We start from the raw sequence: 17,104 nt of genomic DNA on the forward strand, positions 1-17,104 counted from the left end.
AAAGATCAGACAAAAGGAATTGAAGGAGAGAAGGAAAGAATGAAAATCAAGGAAAAAGGATATAAGGTAACTAGTCTTGTAGACTACCTGCATTTAGTTTCAAGAAGTGAGTATAGCATTTAGATGAGGTATGTTATAGAAATATTTAACTTGGTATATGTTTAGCCTTGGGGGTAATTAGACTGTGTCAAGTGTTCTATGTTTGGTTTCAAATAATATATTTTCCAGTAATATATGAATTCTGACTAGTAATTATGTACAAGAGACCACTTTCTTTATACAAATGAATAGGTCTTACATTCCTTGCAACTGATGAAATATAGCAAGATAACTTAAACTTACTTACAGTTTATCACTACTGACAATCTCTAATGCACAGCCAAATTCTGTGTGCTCCCAAGTTGTCTCACATATGCTCAAATCTTTTTCACACGTGAAATCTCTCAAAATTATAGTTTTCATAAGCATTATACTAACACTTTTATTGTTCATCATTTTATAAATAAATTATGGGTTGTCTCAATATCCATTTCAGAGTCCTTTTTTCATTAGCGTACATTCATGCCTGAAAAATGTAGGTAAATACTGTGAAATCAGCCTTTCTTGCAGCAATAATAAAGTGTAATAGGTGATAAGCTAAACCTCCAGTACTTGTACCGGACACAACGGATTGTCTGGGTTCCCTTAACTTCAATCATTGGGCCATGAGGTGCTGGTTGTACATAAATAGACATGTCTGCCACTTTAATATCACATTGCAGGTCATGTGACAAACAATACTGCAAGTACTCCTTCAAGTGATCAACTGCAACAAACAAAATAGTGAACACATCAAATATAACACTGTGTTGTCAATATAACTTTACCTATTTACAATATACACTACATTAAAACAACAAAAAGATACATATATCACCACTATAAAATAGTTATGTGCTTGATGACAGAACACAATACTAAAGGGTTAGCAAATGTTTTGAAATGGAACTTTGGAAACGATGTTGGGAAAGCAAAGGAGTTGCTTGGAGCACATGTATATGACAAGAGCTCATTACATTACGATAACGAAAGCATCCAAACAGGAATTTGACAGAAAAGAAGCAGTAAGAAAAGCGCAATAGTTCTCCCCTTCCTCAAATCTGCTTTCACATCTACAAGTGCACCCTGATAATCACTGTACAAGAACACAGAAGAGACTAGTTCTCTTTGTGCTTTCCTATCAAAGAGTTTTTAGTACACCACTCATGCACACAGTTAACTGTTTAACATGTGGCATCTCATACGGGACAGAATAGTTCTCCAGTAGGAAGGGGTACAAAAATAATATAGCCCTTTAGTCCCATTTCACTCTGTTTCATAAATTACCTTGCTTTGAAGTAAGATAGAATTACGCTGTTGCACCACAATACGGTGGTTATTGACTTCAATCAGCTCACACGTTAGGGGCTAGAAGCTAGGTCAGCAAAATTTTTGTTCGATGAAACCAGATACCAAATAATGTTTCCCACTATCGTCATCCATCCGATTCACAAGTTTTAACAATTAAAAATTACAACCCAAAAAAAGGGGAAAAAAACCATCAATGATATATTTGTATCTGCTTACACAGATATAAAAAACATTAAGTCATTAAAACATCACACTGCTAAGCAACTGGAAAAGTAGTTTTGTGTGTGTGTGTGTGTGTGTGTGTGTGTGTGTGTGTGTGTGTGTGTGTGTGTGTGTGTGTGTGTGTGAGAGAGAGAGAGAGAGAGAGAGAGAGAGAGAGAGAGAGAGAGAGGAGAGGGCGACGGCGTGACAGGGGTGGCAGGGGGACAGGGGAGAGGCAGAGGGGATGGAGGGGGGAGGCAGAGGGGATGGAGGGGGAGAGGGATAGTGTGGAGGGAGGAGGGGGAGAGGGAGGGTGGAGGGAATTAGCTTACTATCCATAAATCAATACAGATGTAGCATGAAACACAGCTCACCCTTTTCACATATTATATTCAGTGTGCCATGGATACAGGTCAACAAGGAATTCTATAGTGCTAGATTTCTAGTAAGTTTCAACACTATCGCACTGTAGGCTGTCCACTAAAGTCCAAAAATACAGAATCGATTCTGAAGGCTTTTCAGTGATACAGCACAGATCTATATCTACACAGATACTTCGCAACATACAGTGTCTTGTGCGGCAGAGTGTAACATTTACCATTACTTGTCATTTCCTTTCCTGTTCCACTTGGAAATAGAGCAAGGCAAAAATGATTATATGGCTCTAAATGAGCATTATTTTCTCAATCTTATCTTCATGGTTCTTACACACAATGTATGTTGGTAGCAATAGAATCATTCAGCAGTCAGCTTCAATTGTCAGTTCTCTAAATTTTCTCAATAGTGTTTCTCAAAAAGAACATTGCCTTTCCTCCAGGGATTCCCATTAGAATTCCTGAAGCATCTCTGTAACACTTACATGTTGTTCAAACCTACCGGTAACAAACCTAGCAGCCCGCTTCTGAACTGCTTCAATGTCTTCCTTCAATCTGACCTAGTACGGATCTCAAACACTCAAGCAGTACTCAAGAATAGATCACACCAGCAGCCTATATGCCGTCTCCTTTACAGGTGAACCACACTGTCCTAGAATTCTCCCCAGAAACAGAAGCTGACCGTTCATCTTCCCTACCATAGTTCTCACATGTTCATTCCACTTCGTGTCACTTTGCAATGTTATGCCCACATATTTAAATGACTTGATTGTGTCAAACAGGACACTAGTAATACTAGATCCAAACATTACAGGTTTGATCTTCCTATTTACCTGCATTAACTTACATTTTTCCACATTTAGGGCATTCATCACACCAACTGAAAATTTTATCTAAGTCATCTTTTATCTTCTTACAGTCATTCAAGGAGGACACCTTCAGCATCATCAACAAACAACCGAGACTGCTGCCCATCCTGTCCACCAAATCATTTATTTATGTAGAGAATATCAGCAGCAGTCCTATCACATTTCCCTGTGGCATACTCTTGTCTATGACGAACATTCACTGTCGAGCACAACATACTGGGTTGTATTACTTAAGAAGTCTTCGAGCCACTCACATATCTCTGAACTTATTCGATACGCCCTACCTCCATGAACAGCCTGCTGTGGGGCACCATGTGACATGATTTTCAGAAATCTAGAAATATGGAATCTGCCTGTTGCCCTTCATCCATAATTCTCAGTATATAATGTAGAAAAGGGCAAGCCGAGTTTTGTATGAGAGATGCTTTCTAAAACCATGCTTATTTGTTATGAAGAAGAAGACGAAGACACTGGAGATTGGTTTCTTTCTAGAAGTGGACTACAATTTTCTAGTGAACCACCAAAAGGTGGGCGGCGTGGACGTCGCAACATTTTGAACATAACACCTGGCCCAGTGAATGATGGAAAAACAATCAGAGTCATTTTTATTATTTATCTCACTGGAAATCATGAGCATCATTGTAAAAGAAACAAACAGGAAAGCCAACGAGTAATTTCTTTGTGGAATGCAGCTCATTATTCGAACAAAACGACATGGAAAGATATAAATGCAACTGAAGTGTACGCTGTATTACCAATTCTGCGGCCACCGATGAAATTGAGCAGTATCAGCGAAGGAACAGCTTGCGCTTGTTCGGGGTAGTTGAAAACGATCGTGAAAACACCGACGACCTGGCCATTAGCCTCGTGCGTGAGAAACTTGGCGTGCAGATCGACGTGGCCGATATTGACAGAAGCCGCCGTGTTGGGCACAGGATACCAGGTGCGATGAAACCCAGGCCCATAATAATTAAATTTGTGTCATACCGGAAAAGAGCTGAAGTGTTTGCTCAGAAAAGAAAACTCGCCAAGAGTGGGGTTAACCTGAGGGAAGATCTGATGCGCGAAAGACAAAGTTTTGAACACTGCGATCACACAGTTCGGCCTTCAAAATGTATGGACCCAGGATGGCAGGATCATAGTCAAGACAGAAGGAGGGAGGAAAACGGTGACGAACATGTCCGAACTGAAAGACTGAGCGAAATCTCACGAGACACAAAGTCTCATATTGTACTCTGTCTAATATAAGTTAATTTTTATTCTTTCTTTTCATTTTTTTACGTAAATATTGCTTCGTTATTTCTATATGTATCATAAGAACTCTATTTAAAAATCAGTCAATTGTTTCACATAAATATTGCTTCTTTATTTGTCTATCATAAGTGCTCATGTATATTCATATTGTCAGTCAAACGGGAATTAACATTCTCCACTAACAGGAATCTCCTTAAAACCGCCTTTCTATATCTGTTATTTTCATCCTCGTCACTACCACTACTACTACTATTATCTTTTTCATAACCACTACTGCCACTTTCCATCTTTCTTTTCGCTCCCTTCTCCGATACCTCCAGCTTGTCTTTCACCTTTAGCCCACAGACGCTTGAGTCAGTCACGACCTTGGACACACCTGTAAATATGTCTTCCCCTGTGAAATCCAGCTTTTGTCCCTCTTCCGGCCAGCAGGTAGACGGAGCGCGCTCGGACCTACAGGCGGCCACAATGGGACGGACTGGTTCCGGCGGCGGGCTCTTTGTGGCCCACGCGAACGCTCAGTCGCTAACGGCTCACTTCAACGAGTTCTGTGACCTGTTCTGCCAATCGCTGTTCCATATTATCCTCGTCTCTGAAACTTGGTTGAAACCAAACATTTTTTCCGACGCTATCCAAATCACTGGTTATTCTCTCCTAAGGGCAGATCGTGAAACACAACGCGGGGGTGGTGTGGGTGCCTATGTTCGCTCTGATCTGAGACCTACTATACTATGCACATCGGATGCAAAGGGCGAAGGAGAAGCAGAGTTCTTGTTTTTCGAAATAAATACATCAAATCAGAAACTGCTAATTGGAGTAATCTATAAACCTACAAACGTCGGTGCTATGTCCTCCTTTCAGTCTGCCCTGTCCTCGCACGTGATACTGTACGAACACATAATCATTATGGGCGACACAAACATCGACTTGCAGTTAAAATCTCCCTCTGCAGAAAAACTAAGGAGACTGTTCCACTCCAATGATATGAGTTTAACACCGCTGGACCCAACTCATCACACGCCACACAGCCATACACTCATAGATATAACAGCAACAAAGCGACCAGATAAAATAATTCGCGCCAATCAGACATCCGCTCCAGGACTCTCTGCTCATGACGTGATATTCTTAAATTACTCAGTACGTACTACCAAAGAAAAATCTCACCTGGTAACCTACAGAAACCTAAAAAATTTTAACCATGACGCTCTTCAAAAGGATTGCTCAGACATCCCTTGGCATGATATAAGCAATGAACCGACTTTAGACGGAAAAATTCGGGAATTATGTCGCAAAATTATTGCACTGTATGATAAACATGCTCCTCAACGCACTGTCAAGGTAAAGAGAGCTCCCGCTCCGTGGCTCACCACTGCATTACGCCAGTTAATGAATAAACGTGATGTTGCACATAGGGTCTTCAAGCGTAGCCCAACTCCCGAGGCGTACGAAGCTTATAGGAAACTCTGAAATAGAACCAAGCAAAGCGTGAGGAATGCCAAAATCAGACAAGCCCGCTCTGTCGTATGCGGCATATCAAAACCTGCTGCACTGTGGAAAAAGCTGCACAGTTTCGGTATAGGGAAGCGAAGATCTGACGCTGTATATCAAGCGTCTGCAGAAGAATTAAACGATTTCTTCTCAACAGCTGTAAACTGCCACGCAGCGACAAATTACCAGCCCCAAGATATCAATCTCTCGAGAGACAAGTTTTTTCCTAAAACATGTCACTACCGGCACAGTACACAAGGCAATTATGAGAATCTCTTCCGAGGCAGTAGGAAATGATGGAGTGAGCACTGGCATGATTAAGAACGTCGTAAACACTATTACTCCAGTTATCACAGACATCTTCAACCTGTCTCTTGTCAGTAGTACATATCCTACTGAGTGGAAGCAAAATTTAATTCAACCTATACCCAAGACTGACAACCATAAGTCGCCAGGTGACTACAGGCCGATCAGCATACTTCCTGCAATATCTAAAGCCCTAGAATACATCATCCATGAACAGCTGACGGATTACCTCAAAACTAATAACATCCACGACAAATATCAGTCAGGCTTTCGAAAGCACCATAGTACAGCAACTGCATTAATCAAAGTAACTGATGACATTAAACATGCTATGGACAGACGTGAAGCTACCATCCTAACACTGCTTGACTTTAGCAAGGCTTTTGATACAGTTGACTTTGATATATTACTAATTAAAATGAAGCAGCTGAATTTCTCAAACAGCGCAATACACTGGTTCGACAGCTACCTCAAAAACAGAAGTCAACAAGTCATTTGTGGGTCGGAAAAGTCATCATGGAAAAACGTGCGCTCTGGAGTTCCCCAAGGTTCCGTCCTTGGTCCATTACTCTTCTCACTGTACATTAATGATATTTCTTCAGTGATTCACTCCTGCAACTACCATCTATATGCCGACAACATCCAACTGTACATAAGTGCAAGCCCCAAGAACATTGCTGACGCAGTAGCGAGTATGAACGCAGATCTTTGCTCTGTTTCTCGATAGGCACAGAACCTAGGTCTGAAACTAAACCCCAAGAAATCCCAGGTCATACTTATATCTCATCCAAAGTTAATCAGTCGGTACTTTCGCGAAACAGTCCCTCAAATACTCCTCAATGGTACCCAACTACCATACCAAAAAACAGTAAAAGACCTTGGAATAACCTTGGATGAACACCTAAACTGGGAAGAACAAACAGTCACAGCTTGCCGGAAATCGCTCTCCTCCCTACATGCAATTCAAAAATTTAGAAAAATATTTCCAACCCATGTTAAACAAAAATTAGTCCAAACACTAGTCTTGCCTAATCTTTACTACTGTGATGTAGTTCAACACGGCACAAATAGTGAAAATTCGAGATCCCTCGAGCTAGTGATGAATGCTTGCGTTAGATACGTATGCAATATACAATTGTATGATCATATCAGTCCTTCATACTCCCAGCTAGGTTGGATACGCCCACATAAGGCACGCGATCTCCACACTATATGCTTACTTCATCGATTTCTTAGCCACTGGTGCCCCCAATAATTATCTTTTCACATAAAATACCTATCATCATTCCACAACCGCAATACCAGATCGGATACGTCTAGCATCTTGGCTGTACCTTTACATAACACAAAATCTTTCTCTGTGTCATTCTCCATCTCAGCAATACGACTATGGAACGCGCTCCCCTGTGATCTGCGTCTTATCCAGAACCACTCAACATTCAAGAGGGAACTCAAGACTTACATATTAGGGACGGTATAGCCACCATCGTTGTGCCCCTCTCATCTTTTTCTTTCTCCTCTCCATCATAGCTTCGAATTTTACGATTCTATTTCTCTTCCTCTAACCTATCTACCTCTTCTATATCTCTTTCACCCCATTCCATCGTCTTATGTCTCTGCTTGATGAGAATAACTCACAAGCTGCAAGAATATAATGAGAAAATTCCCAACTAGCAATAGGACTGACATTCATAAAAGAAAAATATGTTTACTTTCATATACATAGTCATTATTATTATTATTATTATTATTATTATTATTATTATTATATTATATTATTATTATTATTGATTGTTATAATTATTTTTTGATTGTTATAATTATCATTGTACTACTTTTATAATCTCTACTTTTTTTTCTTTAACATTAATACTGTATAACATGTTATATGTCCTTAATGTTCTGTAGAAACTGAAATTTGTTGAACCTGAGTATGCCTGGTTAGGTGTAAGAGAGGGCCTGAAGGTCCTAATCTTGCCAGGTAAAATAAACGCATAAATAAATAAATAAATTCTAATAGGAGCTGGCCGAACTCATGGACATTGCACAAGTGCTTCCGATCTGTGGGGAGGTAATGTTGCCTTTCGGCAATCATTCTTTTCTGCTGCCATGTCAAGAAACCGATTTTTGTCTATACTGAAATTCTTGCGATTTGACAATACAGACACAAGAGCACAGAGAATTGAAGAAACCAAGGACAAGCTACAAGGCATCAGGGTAGTGTTCAACAAATTTCAGTCTAACCTGTGCAAGAACTTCTGTCGTTATGAATACGTGACTACTGATGAACAATTAGCAACGTACCGAGGAAACTGCCCTTATATGGTTTATATGAAGAGCAAGCTTAGCAAGTATGGCATTAAAATTTGGGTTTGTGCTGATGTGAAGACATCTTACTTATTACAGATCCAAATTTACAAAGAAATGGTGGACAATACTCGGGAAGTGAATCAAGGACAGAGAGTTGTTTTGGATCTGATGGAACCATTTCTGAATAATAGTCATGGTGTAACAACTGATAATTTTTTCACCAGTTTTCCATTGACTGCTGAACTACTAAAACGAAACACAACATTGGTTGGTACCTTGCGTTCCAATAAGAAAGAGATTCCGAAGAAATTCTTGCCAAACAGAAAGAGCGAAGTTCACTCTTCAATGTTTGGTTTCACAAATGACTTGACCCTAGTTTCTATGTTCCAAAGAAGGCAAAGGCAGTAATACTACTCTCTATCCAGTATAGTGAGAGACAAGTGAGTGGTGAAGAAAGTGAACACAAACCTGAAATCATACTGCACTACAACAAAACCAAAGGTGCTGTAGATAATGGAGATAAAATAACAAGAGAATACAGTTGTGTTAGAGGAACGAGGTGGTGGCCATTAAAAATCGTCATGGAAATGATAGATATTGCAGCACTAAATGCATATATTCTGTACACTCAAAGATTTCCCGAATGGCAGAAGAATAACCGAAGCCGACTTAAACGTTTCACGACTGAACTGGCTTTTGGACTCAGCAAAGGCAACATGGAAGAAAGAGCCAAAAATATCAACCGTCTTCATAAAGATGTACAAGATGCACTGAAAGCTTGTGGTATTGCAATTCCTACACCAGTGATTCCATTGTTCCAAGTTACCAACGCCACAACAATGTCAAGATTGCAAGAGAAACGAAGATTGGGAAACAAGATTCTGTTGTGTAATGTGCAAGAAACCTGTTTGTAATATATACAGAGAAGAAACTGTTACTGTGAAGTGCATGCAGTGCAAAAATGTACTTGACTGAAAAGTTGAAAAAAGTCTTGTGTTATTTTACTGCAGTAACTGTTGAGGTACATAGATTATTAATTTTCTGTTCATTGAGTACTGAATTTAGTGAAAGATACAAAAATTTTTTGTACTTTGTATCTGTGATCTGATTAAATACTTCCAATAACCTGAAAAGCTGTTTTTCAATACTAAATAAACCCATTCAATGGAAATAACAAAAACTGAGAACAAATTTTACAATAAAACACAAAACTCTTTTGGGGTAGTCCAAATACCCCGTTTGGTAAAACAGAGGTGTGAAAAAGCTTGGTAACAGGAGAATTAAGCACTATCCTCTTCTGTGGATCTTGTCTCCTCTACGAGAAGTAGAGGATCTGTCACCACTCATCCACATGACAGTGTCACGGGCATTAGTGGTAGGGCTAGGCACCGTGTACAAAGGAGACAGGGACCAGGGAGAACTCAAGGTATTATACCAATCCCCTAACCAACAAGTTTGAGGTTTGGCTTTCACTGAAACTGACTGAGCTAGCAGGACTCATTTCCCCTATTGGCAAACCTGCTGTATCAAGAGGAGGCAAACATACAAGATTAGGATGAATAATGGCACCCCTTAGGGAACTGGCAGCAAGGGACTGGAAGGACACCAAGTGTATTCAGTGTGTATTCTTGGGGACTTCACTCAATGATGACCAAGGAAGCCACTGAGGGGCACAGGGTGCAACCAACTGCAAATTTTGTGGCACACACTGGAATAAAAGATGCCTGCTGTCAGGCTTTGAAGTCATACTTGGATTGTTCCAAAGACTGACAGAGCAGGTTGAGAAGATCAGTCTTGTTCAGGGGGTTTCAATGTAACTCACAATTTACAGCATTGTCCCCAGAACTGTTTGTGGCTCCCTGGATATGGGTGGAGTGAAAGGGTTGAACCAGAGACTTCAAACATTCTCTGACAAGCTAGGCTGCAACTTCCTGGACTTGTGTCATGGGACTGAGAGCTGAAAGGCCCCACTAAATGGGTCAGAAGTGCACTACACATCAAAGGCCGCTATCCAGGTAGCTGAAAGTGTATGGGTGACTTTTTATCCAGATTGCATAATGACAACTCTGAAGCATCAGTATATCATCCAAAGAAATACCACCTACAGATGGGAGTATTAAACCCTTAGTGGATGGGGCCTCCTGGCCAACAATGCCATACACTCATTTCGTTTCGTTTCATTTCAGTAATTAACTGCCAACACATTAGCAACAAAGTGCCAGTGTTTGAAGCACACCTAAAAAGCAGTGGAGTTCACATATTAGGTACAGAAAAAACCAAAATTAACAGCAATGAGATATTTGGGGAAAATTTTAACATACATCAAAAGCATAGCTACTGGTAAATGGAGGTAGTGTATTTGTCACAGTAGGCAAGAAACTGAACAACCCCCCCCCCCCCCCCAAAACAGATAACGTAACTTCATGCAACGAGTATCAAGACTGGACACAAACTACAATAGGATCCTTCTATCAATCACCACAAAATATCAATATACCTTAATATTACACGCAACTGAGGAAGACAGGACTACAAAAGGTGAAGATAACCAAAAACTTTAGAGAAAACATATGTTCCATAGTACATACATTCCCCAATCGTATTATCATCACTGGAGGAGACTAACCATCCAACAATCAATTAGGAAAATTAGTTTTGTAAGTAATGGGCATGTCAAGGCATTCTGCAAAACATTATTAAATGCCTTCTCAAAGAACAGATTGTTCAGAAGCTCACTCATGATGGAAATAAACTGGATGTACTAGCAACATATAAATCCAACCTCTTTGAGGACGTTCACATAGAAACTCGTATCAGTGACCATGAGACAGATGTAGCAACTATGATTACCAACGTACATAGGGCAACTAAATAAGTACACTGACTTATATAGTACGCAAACTAAGACAGTGTCATATCTCAATAAAAAAGTTGAAAACTTATTTCAGGAGAGAAGCATGTACAAGAACTATGGCTCATGTTTAAAAGAATAGTTGACCATGCCCTGAGCAGATGTGTACCTAGAACACAAATTCATGATGGTAGGTTCCTTCTATGTATAGTCACTGTAAAGAAATTTCTAAAGAAATAATACTGCATGCTAGGTGTAGAACCAAGCATAGGGCTATATACAGTCAGATGCTGAATGAAATGCATTTGGATGTCAAGATACCATGACATGAAGCCTTAGAAGAGCCATAGCAGAATATTATCAAATGAAGTGTCTCAAAACCGGAAGAAATACTAGTCCTACATAAAGCCAGACACTCGTGGGCAAGATGGGGGCTGAAATTGAGGATAGCAAAGTAAAAGCACAATTGTTAAACTCCATTTGTAGATATTCCTTCCCAAAGGAAAATCAAGGGGTAGTGCCCCAATTTAATTCTTGCACCACTGGAAAGTTGAGTGATGTTGGTGACAGTGGTGCTGAGAAACAGATGAAATCACTAAAACTGAACAAAGCTCCAGGGCTCAAAGGAATCATCGTCTGAGTCTATACTGAAACAGCAGTTTAGTTAGTCCCTCTTTTTACCATAAGATAGCATAAATCCTTGTAACACAAAAACCACTCGCAGAAGTTGGAAGAAAAGACGAGTCAAACCCATCTACTACAAAAGAGTGGCAGAAGTGATTCACGAAAACATCGTAAAGTATCCTAGACATCCATCTGTTGTAGGACAACAAAACATATTCTGAGCTCAACTGTAATGAGGTATCTCAAACAAAATAATCATCCTCATACTAATCAGTCCAGATTCTGGAAACATCAATTATGTGAAATTCAACTCACACTTTTCTCACATGACATCCTGAAGGCCATGGATCAAGACAATCAGGTAGCTACATTATTTCTTGATTACCGAAATGCATTTGATTCAGTACCACACCTGCACTTATTAGCAAAAGTATGATCATATGAGATATCAAGATAAATTTGTGACTGTATTGAGAATTTCTTGGCAGGAAGTGTGCAGCATATTCTCTTGGGTGAAGAGTCATCAAAGACCTATAAGTGACTTTGGGTGTGCCCATCCCAGGGAGGTATGTTGGTATCATTGTAGTTCTAGCTCGTGATGCCATGCGCTTAATGGTAGCACCAATACCATCACATACATTTTTACCGTGACTTGCTGCGAAAAAATTCCATTCTGCGTGAATCTGGAAATCATGGTAATGTGTGCATACATTTTTGAGATTTTTACAGTGTTTATACAGACTAGCTGCCCCATAACTGAAGTATTTCACAAAATGTATGTGCGGCAGCTTGTTTTTCACACATGCCATGACAGTCCGAATGTGGGCATGAACTGCAATGGCCTCATGAATTAAACAGTCACTAAAAACGCACAGGTTCATGACAGACACATCACCCGATTCACCTCTATAGTAAATTGCAAATGGCTGGAGGGTTGCTCGAGTGTTGTCCCAATGATATCCTTGGATGGCATCTTTAACTATAAATGCATAATTTTCAGAAAAGTCTAGTATTACTATAATTTCATCTTGTTTCAAATTATCCTTACAAAACTGGGGATAAGCCGATTGTGCTGTTGCTGTGAAGCTGTGTGTGGTCAGTTTGTCCATTTTTTGACAACACATTTCAACAAAATCTCCCACTCTACTTTGCTTTGTTTCAAGACTTGTGCAATCCATGTGTGTCCATTGTTTATAAGAAACAAGTTCATCATCATCATCATCCATAAGGAGTTCATCATACAGTTTGTTATTCATGGGTTCTGCAAGATTTGCCTTACCTGGACACATTTCATACCTGTGTATCATGCACTGGGTAGGAACTGAAGTCACACACTAGCAGCTTCATTGCACCTTTGTAATCCAGACCACAATCCTTTATAGCAGCAAACATCAGCTTAGCATTTTGATGGGTCTCACGTACACAAACGTTGTGTGTGCCCCTTGCACTTACAGGCACAACCCATTTTGGCCAAAGATTGAAAAAAGATGATAAACCTACTTTGGTATTGGGATACTTTTCCTTGAATTCTAGATATAGTTCTGATATGTTGCATAGCAAGTCTTTTTTGCATCTGTACACGTACATTTCCCATTTTCACCGTTACATAGTATTTTTTTCCAGGCATTATTCGGCTGTAGTCATTATTTTCATAAAATTCCAACACTAGCACCTTTATTTCTGAACTCAATTGCTTACCCTGAGCCTGCTGAAGTTGTGGAAGCATTCCTTGGGTGTTTTTATTTTCCTAGCTTGCTTTACCATATATGTGGAAACATTTAATTCCTTTGCGGTGTAGTCAATAGACCAGCTGGAAGGTGGATATGGCACATTTTTCTTTCAAATCATGCACGATTTTGTCCAAATCAGAGCATTTCTGGCATCATTTCTGTTCCTTTGGAGCAGATAGTTCTTCCTCTTCCACCATTAGTGTGTCAGCTATTTAGTGCTTTAATTCCATTTGAGCTTCTTGTAGTTTTCTTCTACCGTAGCAGGGCCTGTCTCTTTTCCCAACTTTGTGTGTCTTCATGGGAGACAAACGAAGAGCAGCCACTGAAGTATTTAATTGCTCATCCACTGTGGTTGTAGGTGGCTGATACTCTTAGTCACTGTCATGTAAATTACCAGAATATTCTTCATTTTTTAACAGTGTGACACACCTGGAACATAACTTTTGCCCTCGTTTCATGTTAAGTCCCATGCACTGATTCACTTTCAATACTGATTTTATAACAATTTCTCTGTGGCTACACTTCACTGTCTTCTTATGAATCTGAAATGGATCAAAACAACTTCTTTGTAGGAAAGAATACTTATCCAGAAACACTTTCATATGATGATAACAAACACTAAAGTTTCCTGGAACTGTACTTCTTGTGCCCATAGGGTGTATCCCGGATCTCCATAGCAACAAATCTTGGTCCGATTCATCCAGATCATACAGTACAAAGCGAATGCCACATTTTGTTTCATATGTTCTTTTATGAAATTCAGATGCTTGTGCTCTACCAATACAGCAACTTGTTTCAACAAAAGCACCACTAGTACACTCTTCTGCCTCCATACTGACTTTCCACAACAGTAAGCTACAGACCAATCTGAACTAGAATCTTAAAAACATGAGTAACCTGTAATTGTTGCTTGTTTCCATTGTTGTTCCTGCCTAACAATGACTCATTCTGTCCCTGAAAACTACCATTGTTTAACTTTCTGTTGCCTAATGGTTCACAACAATTGCTGCAGCGTTATCTGAAACTAGCTGTCTGTATCATCACTATTAATTGCTAAATCATGTTAAAAGAAACGTAACCAATTACCTCTCTGTCAACTTCTATTGTACACAAATGCCGTGCAATAACAAGTTGAAATTTTGCCACATATTATATTATGATCTACTTATGCAGTGTTTGAAATTTGGCTTTGATATCACTTGTCCCTTTTGTGCTACCACACTTAGAAAATCCATGTTTTTCAGGTACTTTTTCAAATTTTTGTATTCTCGTGTGCATGTAACTCTGTTTGTGTGACTGATATGGACAATAGGAGTTCTGTGTGTGTTTAGTCCACATTAAGCTTAGGCCTACCACAAAAAAATTTATACCCTTTTTGAGTGAATTATATTTGGCATAGAGGGCACCTACAATATGTACCTTTTAATGTATTACATTTTTTAATCACATTTTTGAATTTTTTATTCTCCCTCAGAAATAGGTTGTTGGTGTTTTGATTCATAGAGCGTGTTTTCTAAGTGGATGTTAGTGGGTTGTAAAAATTTCACTGGACTGTGCGGAATAGTTCCAAAGTTATTAAGACCTGAAGTTGGGTCTGAAGATATATTTCCGGGTCACACCACCTTTCACAAGCCATAATTCTGGAACTAATTGGCAGGGGAACTTAAAATGTTGTACATGAGTGTTCCAATTCTGGAACTAATTGGCAGGGGAACTTAAAATGTTGTACACGAGTGTTCCACACTTGGTAGCATTGATGCGCTAAATTTCAGGCAAATCTGAGACTTATCAGCTAGAACATTTTCTCAAATTGGTTGAATTGACATGGAATGACCCACTTATTCACTGTGTTCCATAGAATCCAAGGCAGAGAACCTTCAAGGATGTGGAATGAGTCAAAGCCTACATTACCAGAAGACAAATAAATCAGAGACTCAATCTTATGTCTTGTATATGCTTACCCAATTTTAACACCAGGTACTTCACAATGACTTTACTTTCCTAATACTTTGCTGTCTGAGCCTCTTTGCCACTTTCGTGGGAACAAATCAAACAAAAATGTTTTCCTAGAAAGCCTGAGTCCACCTGTGTAACATGAGATGAAAACACACACACACACAATATGATTGTAGGCTGGCAGACAAAATGGCAATGTACTGATGTGAAAGAAAGCCGTTAATTCACAAATGAGGGCTCACTTAGATATCTAACAATCTGTATTAGATACGACACACACACACACACACACACACACACACACACACACAGTAATACCAAGACAAAATAGTGCAATAGGCCTATTAGTGCCCGCAAAATTTTATATATTACTATCCCTCATACGTAGTTACGAAACAAGCACACACTGCATATAACAATCTCGCAATTAACAGTAGATTACAGTAAGGAAAATTACGGCACACTAATTATCTACAATGGCTTTAAACTTTATTACAAACGCTTTGCATGCCGAGCAGATTAATCACAGAATACGATAAAAACACTTACTTGAAGCATTAATCGTCGTTCGAAGGTAACGTGTAGCTCTCAATTTTAATGATTTAACGACTGTGCAATTCCTTCCCATTAAGGTACGATTAGGTCTGAGAATTATCTCAACTTCATTTAGACCAGGAGGCTCTGGCAACCCTTCAGCACATTTCATCTGTCTCGGTGACGGCGGTTCACTGGGAGGTGGTGATGGTGGTGCGTCAGTACTCGTGCCTGGAGGCATACCAGGTCTTGGTGACATTGTAATCTGGACTTCTTCACAGTATTCGCACGCTTAGTATAATTACAGCCCTAGACTGATATTTCTTGACTTCACTGTCAGTGGGAGTCCGTATACACTGCAATTCAACATTACAACATATCCTGCAACAAAGCTATACTGACAACTTGTTCATGTATGCGAAATGTTACAATACTGTACTGTCTATCCACATGCAGATTTCAACATCTTGTTTCTCAAACTGCGTACGTTATGTTCTTCATATTTCCTTAATTTAGCTGCTGCCGGCATGGCACAACCTACAAAAGTAATTCGCCTTCAACAAAGTTCACACATGCAGTCAGATAAACAACGGACAAAACTAACACCAAATTCTTGATTTCTAACAATAAAATTCTTTTCTCGCCAAGATAATCAAGTCCTGTCACTATGTGACACAGATACGCATGACACAATGAAAAAATTATTGCAAAGGAGAAAAATTACGATACCATTCAAACGATTCAAATCCTTTTTTATGAGATCATGCACCCCCAATGTACGAGCGACTTTCCACTGTTTGACAATAATAACACACTAACACCCACTTCCTCTCCTTTTCGGACTTCGTACGTCAACTTGTCAAGTAGAGATGTGCGCGAATGGACACATAAAGTCGCGAAAATCGATAATTCGACCAGAAAGCTCGATTCTACAGATGACTCATTTTCAAGCGATCAATCGACTTTGAGCGCTCACGGCGCATAATTTGATATTAAACAGCATACATTAGTCGTTTTACTATTCAGACTTCGAATTAGAAATTGCAACTTAGGAACGCCCATACTGCTTCTAATCTAGTAACGTTAACGTGATGCATAATGTAAGTTGTGAGTTTAGCTGGATCGTAAATACAATTAATAATTCCGGAGAAAAGTGTCTGAAATGCAGAACATTTTTATATACAGAGAAACAGAGTGTAATTTGTGTTGTACAAT

The 17,104-nt window shown here is 39.4% G+C and overlaps 1 protein-coding gene across 1 annotated transcript; it reads right to left on the bottom strand.

Annotated features, from left to right (window-relative positions):
• Positions 1-346: 346 nt before the first annotated feature.
• Positions 347-16,753, bottom strand: LOC126457442 (E3 ubiquitin-protein ligase RING1-like). Its single transcript, XM_050093724.1, has 3 exons — positions 16,619-16,753; positions 15,905-16,426; positions 347-805 (listed from the first exon to the last, which is right to left on the bottom strand). Exons 2-3 carry the CDS (start codon positions 16,146-16,148, stop codon positions 594-596), a joined length of 456 nt encoding a protein of 151 aa, XP_049949681.1. The 5' UTR covers positions 16,149-16,426; positions 16,619-16,753; the 3' UTR covers positions 347-593.
• Between the last annotated feature and the right edge of the window lie 351 nt (positions 16,754-17,104).

The sequence above is a fragment of the Schistocerca serialis genome, chromosome 2, assembly GCF_023864345.2.
Source record: "Schistocerca serialis cubense isolate TAMUIC-IGC-003099 chromosome 2, iqSchSeri2.2, whole genome shotgun sequence".
Taxonomy (NCBI): Eukaryota; Metazoa; Arthropoda; class Insecta; order Orthoptera; family Acrididae; genus Schistocerca; species Schistocerca serialis.

Coding starts and splice junctions, on each gene's coding strand:
- LOC126457442 (XM_050093724.1), bottom strand. CDS start 16,148: ATGTCACCAAGACCTGGTATGCCTCCAGGCACGAGTACTGACGCACCA. Junction 806..15,904: donor AACGACGATTAATGCTTCAA/GTAAGTGTTTTT, acceptor TGTTTGTTGCAG/TTGATCACTTGAAGGAGTAC.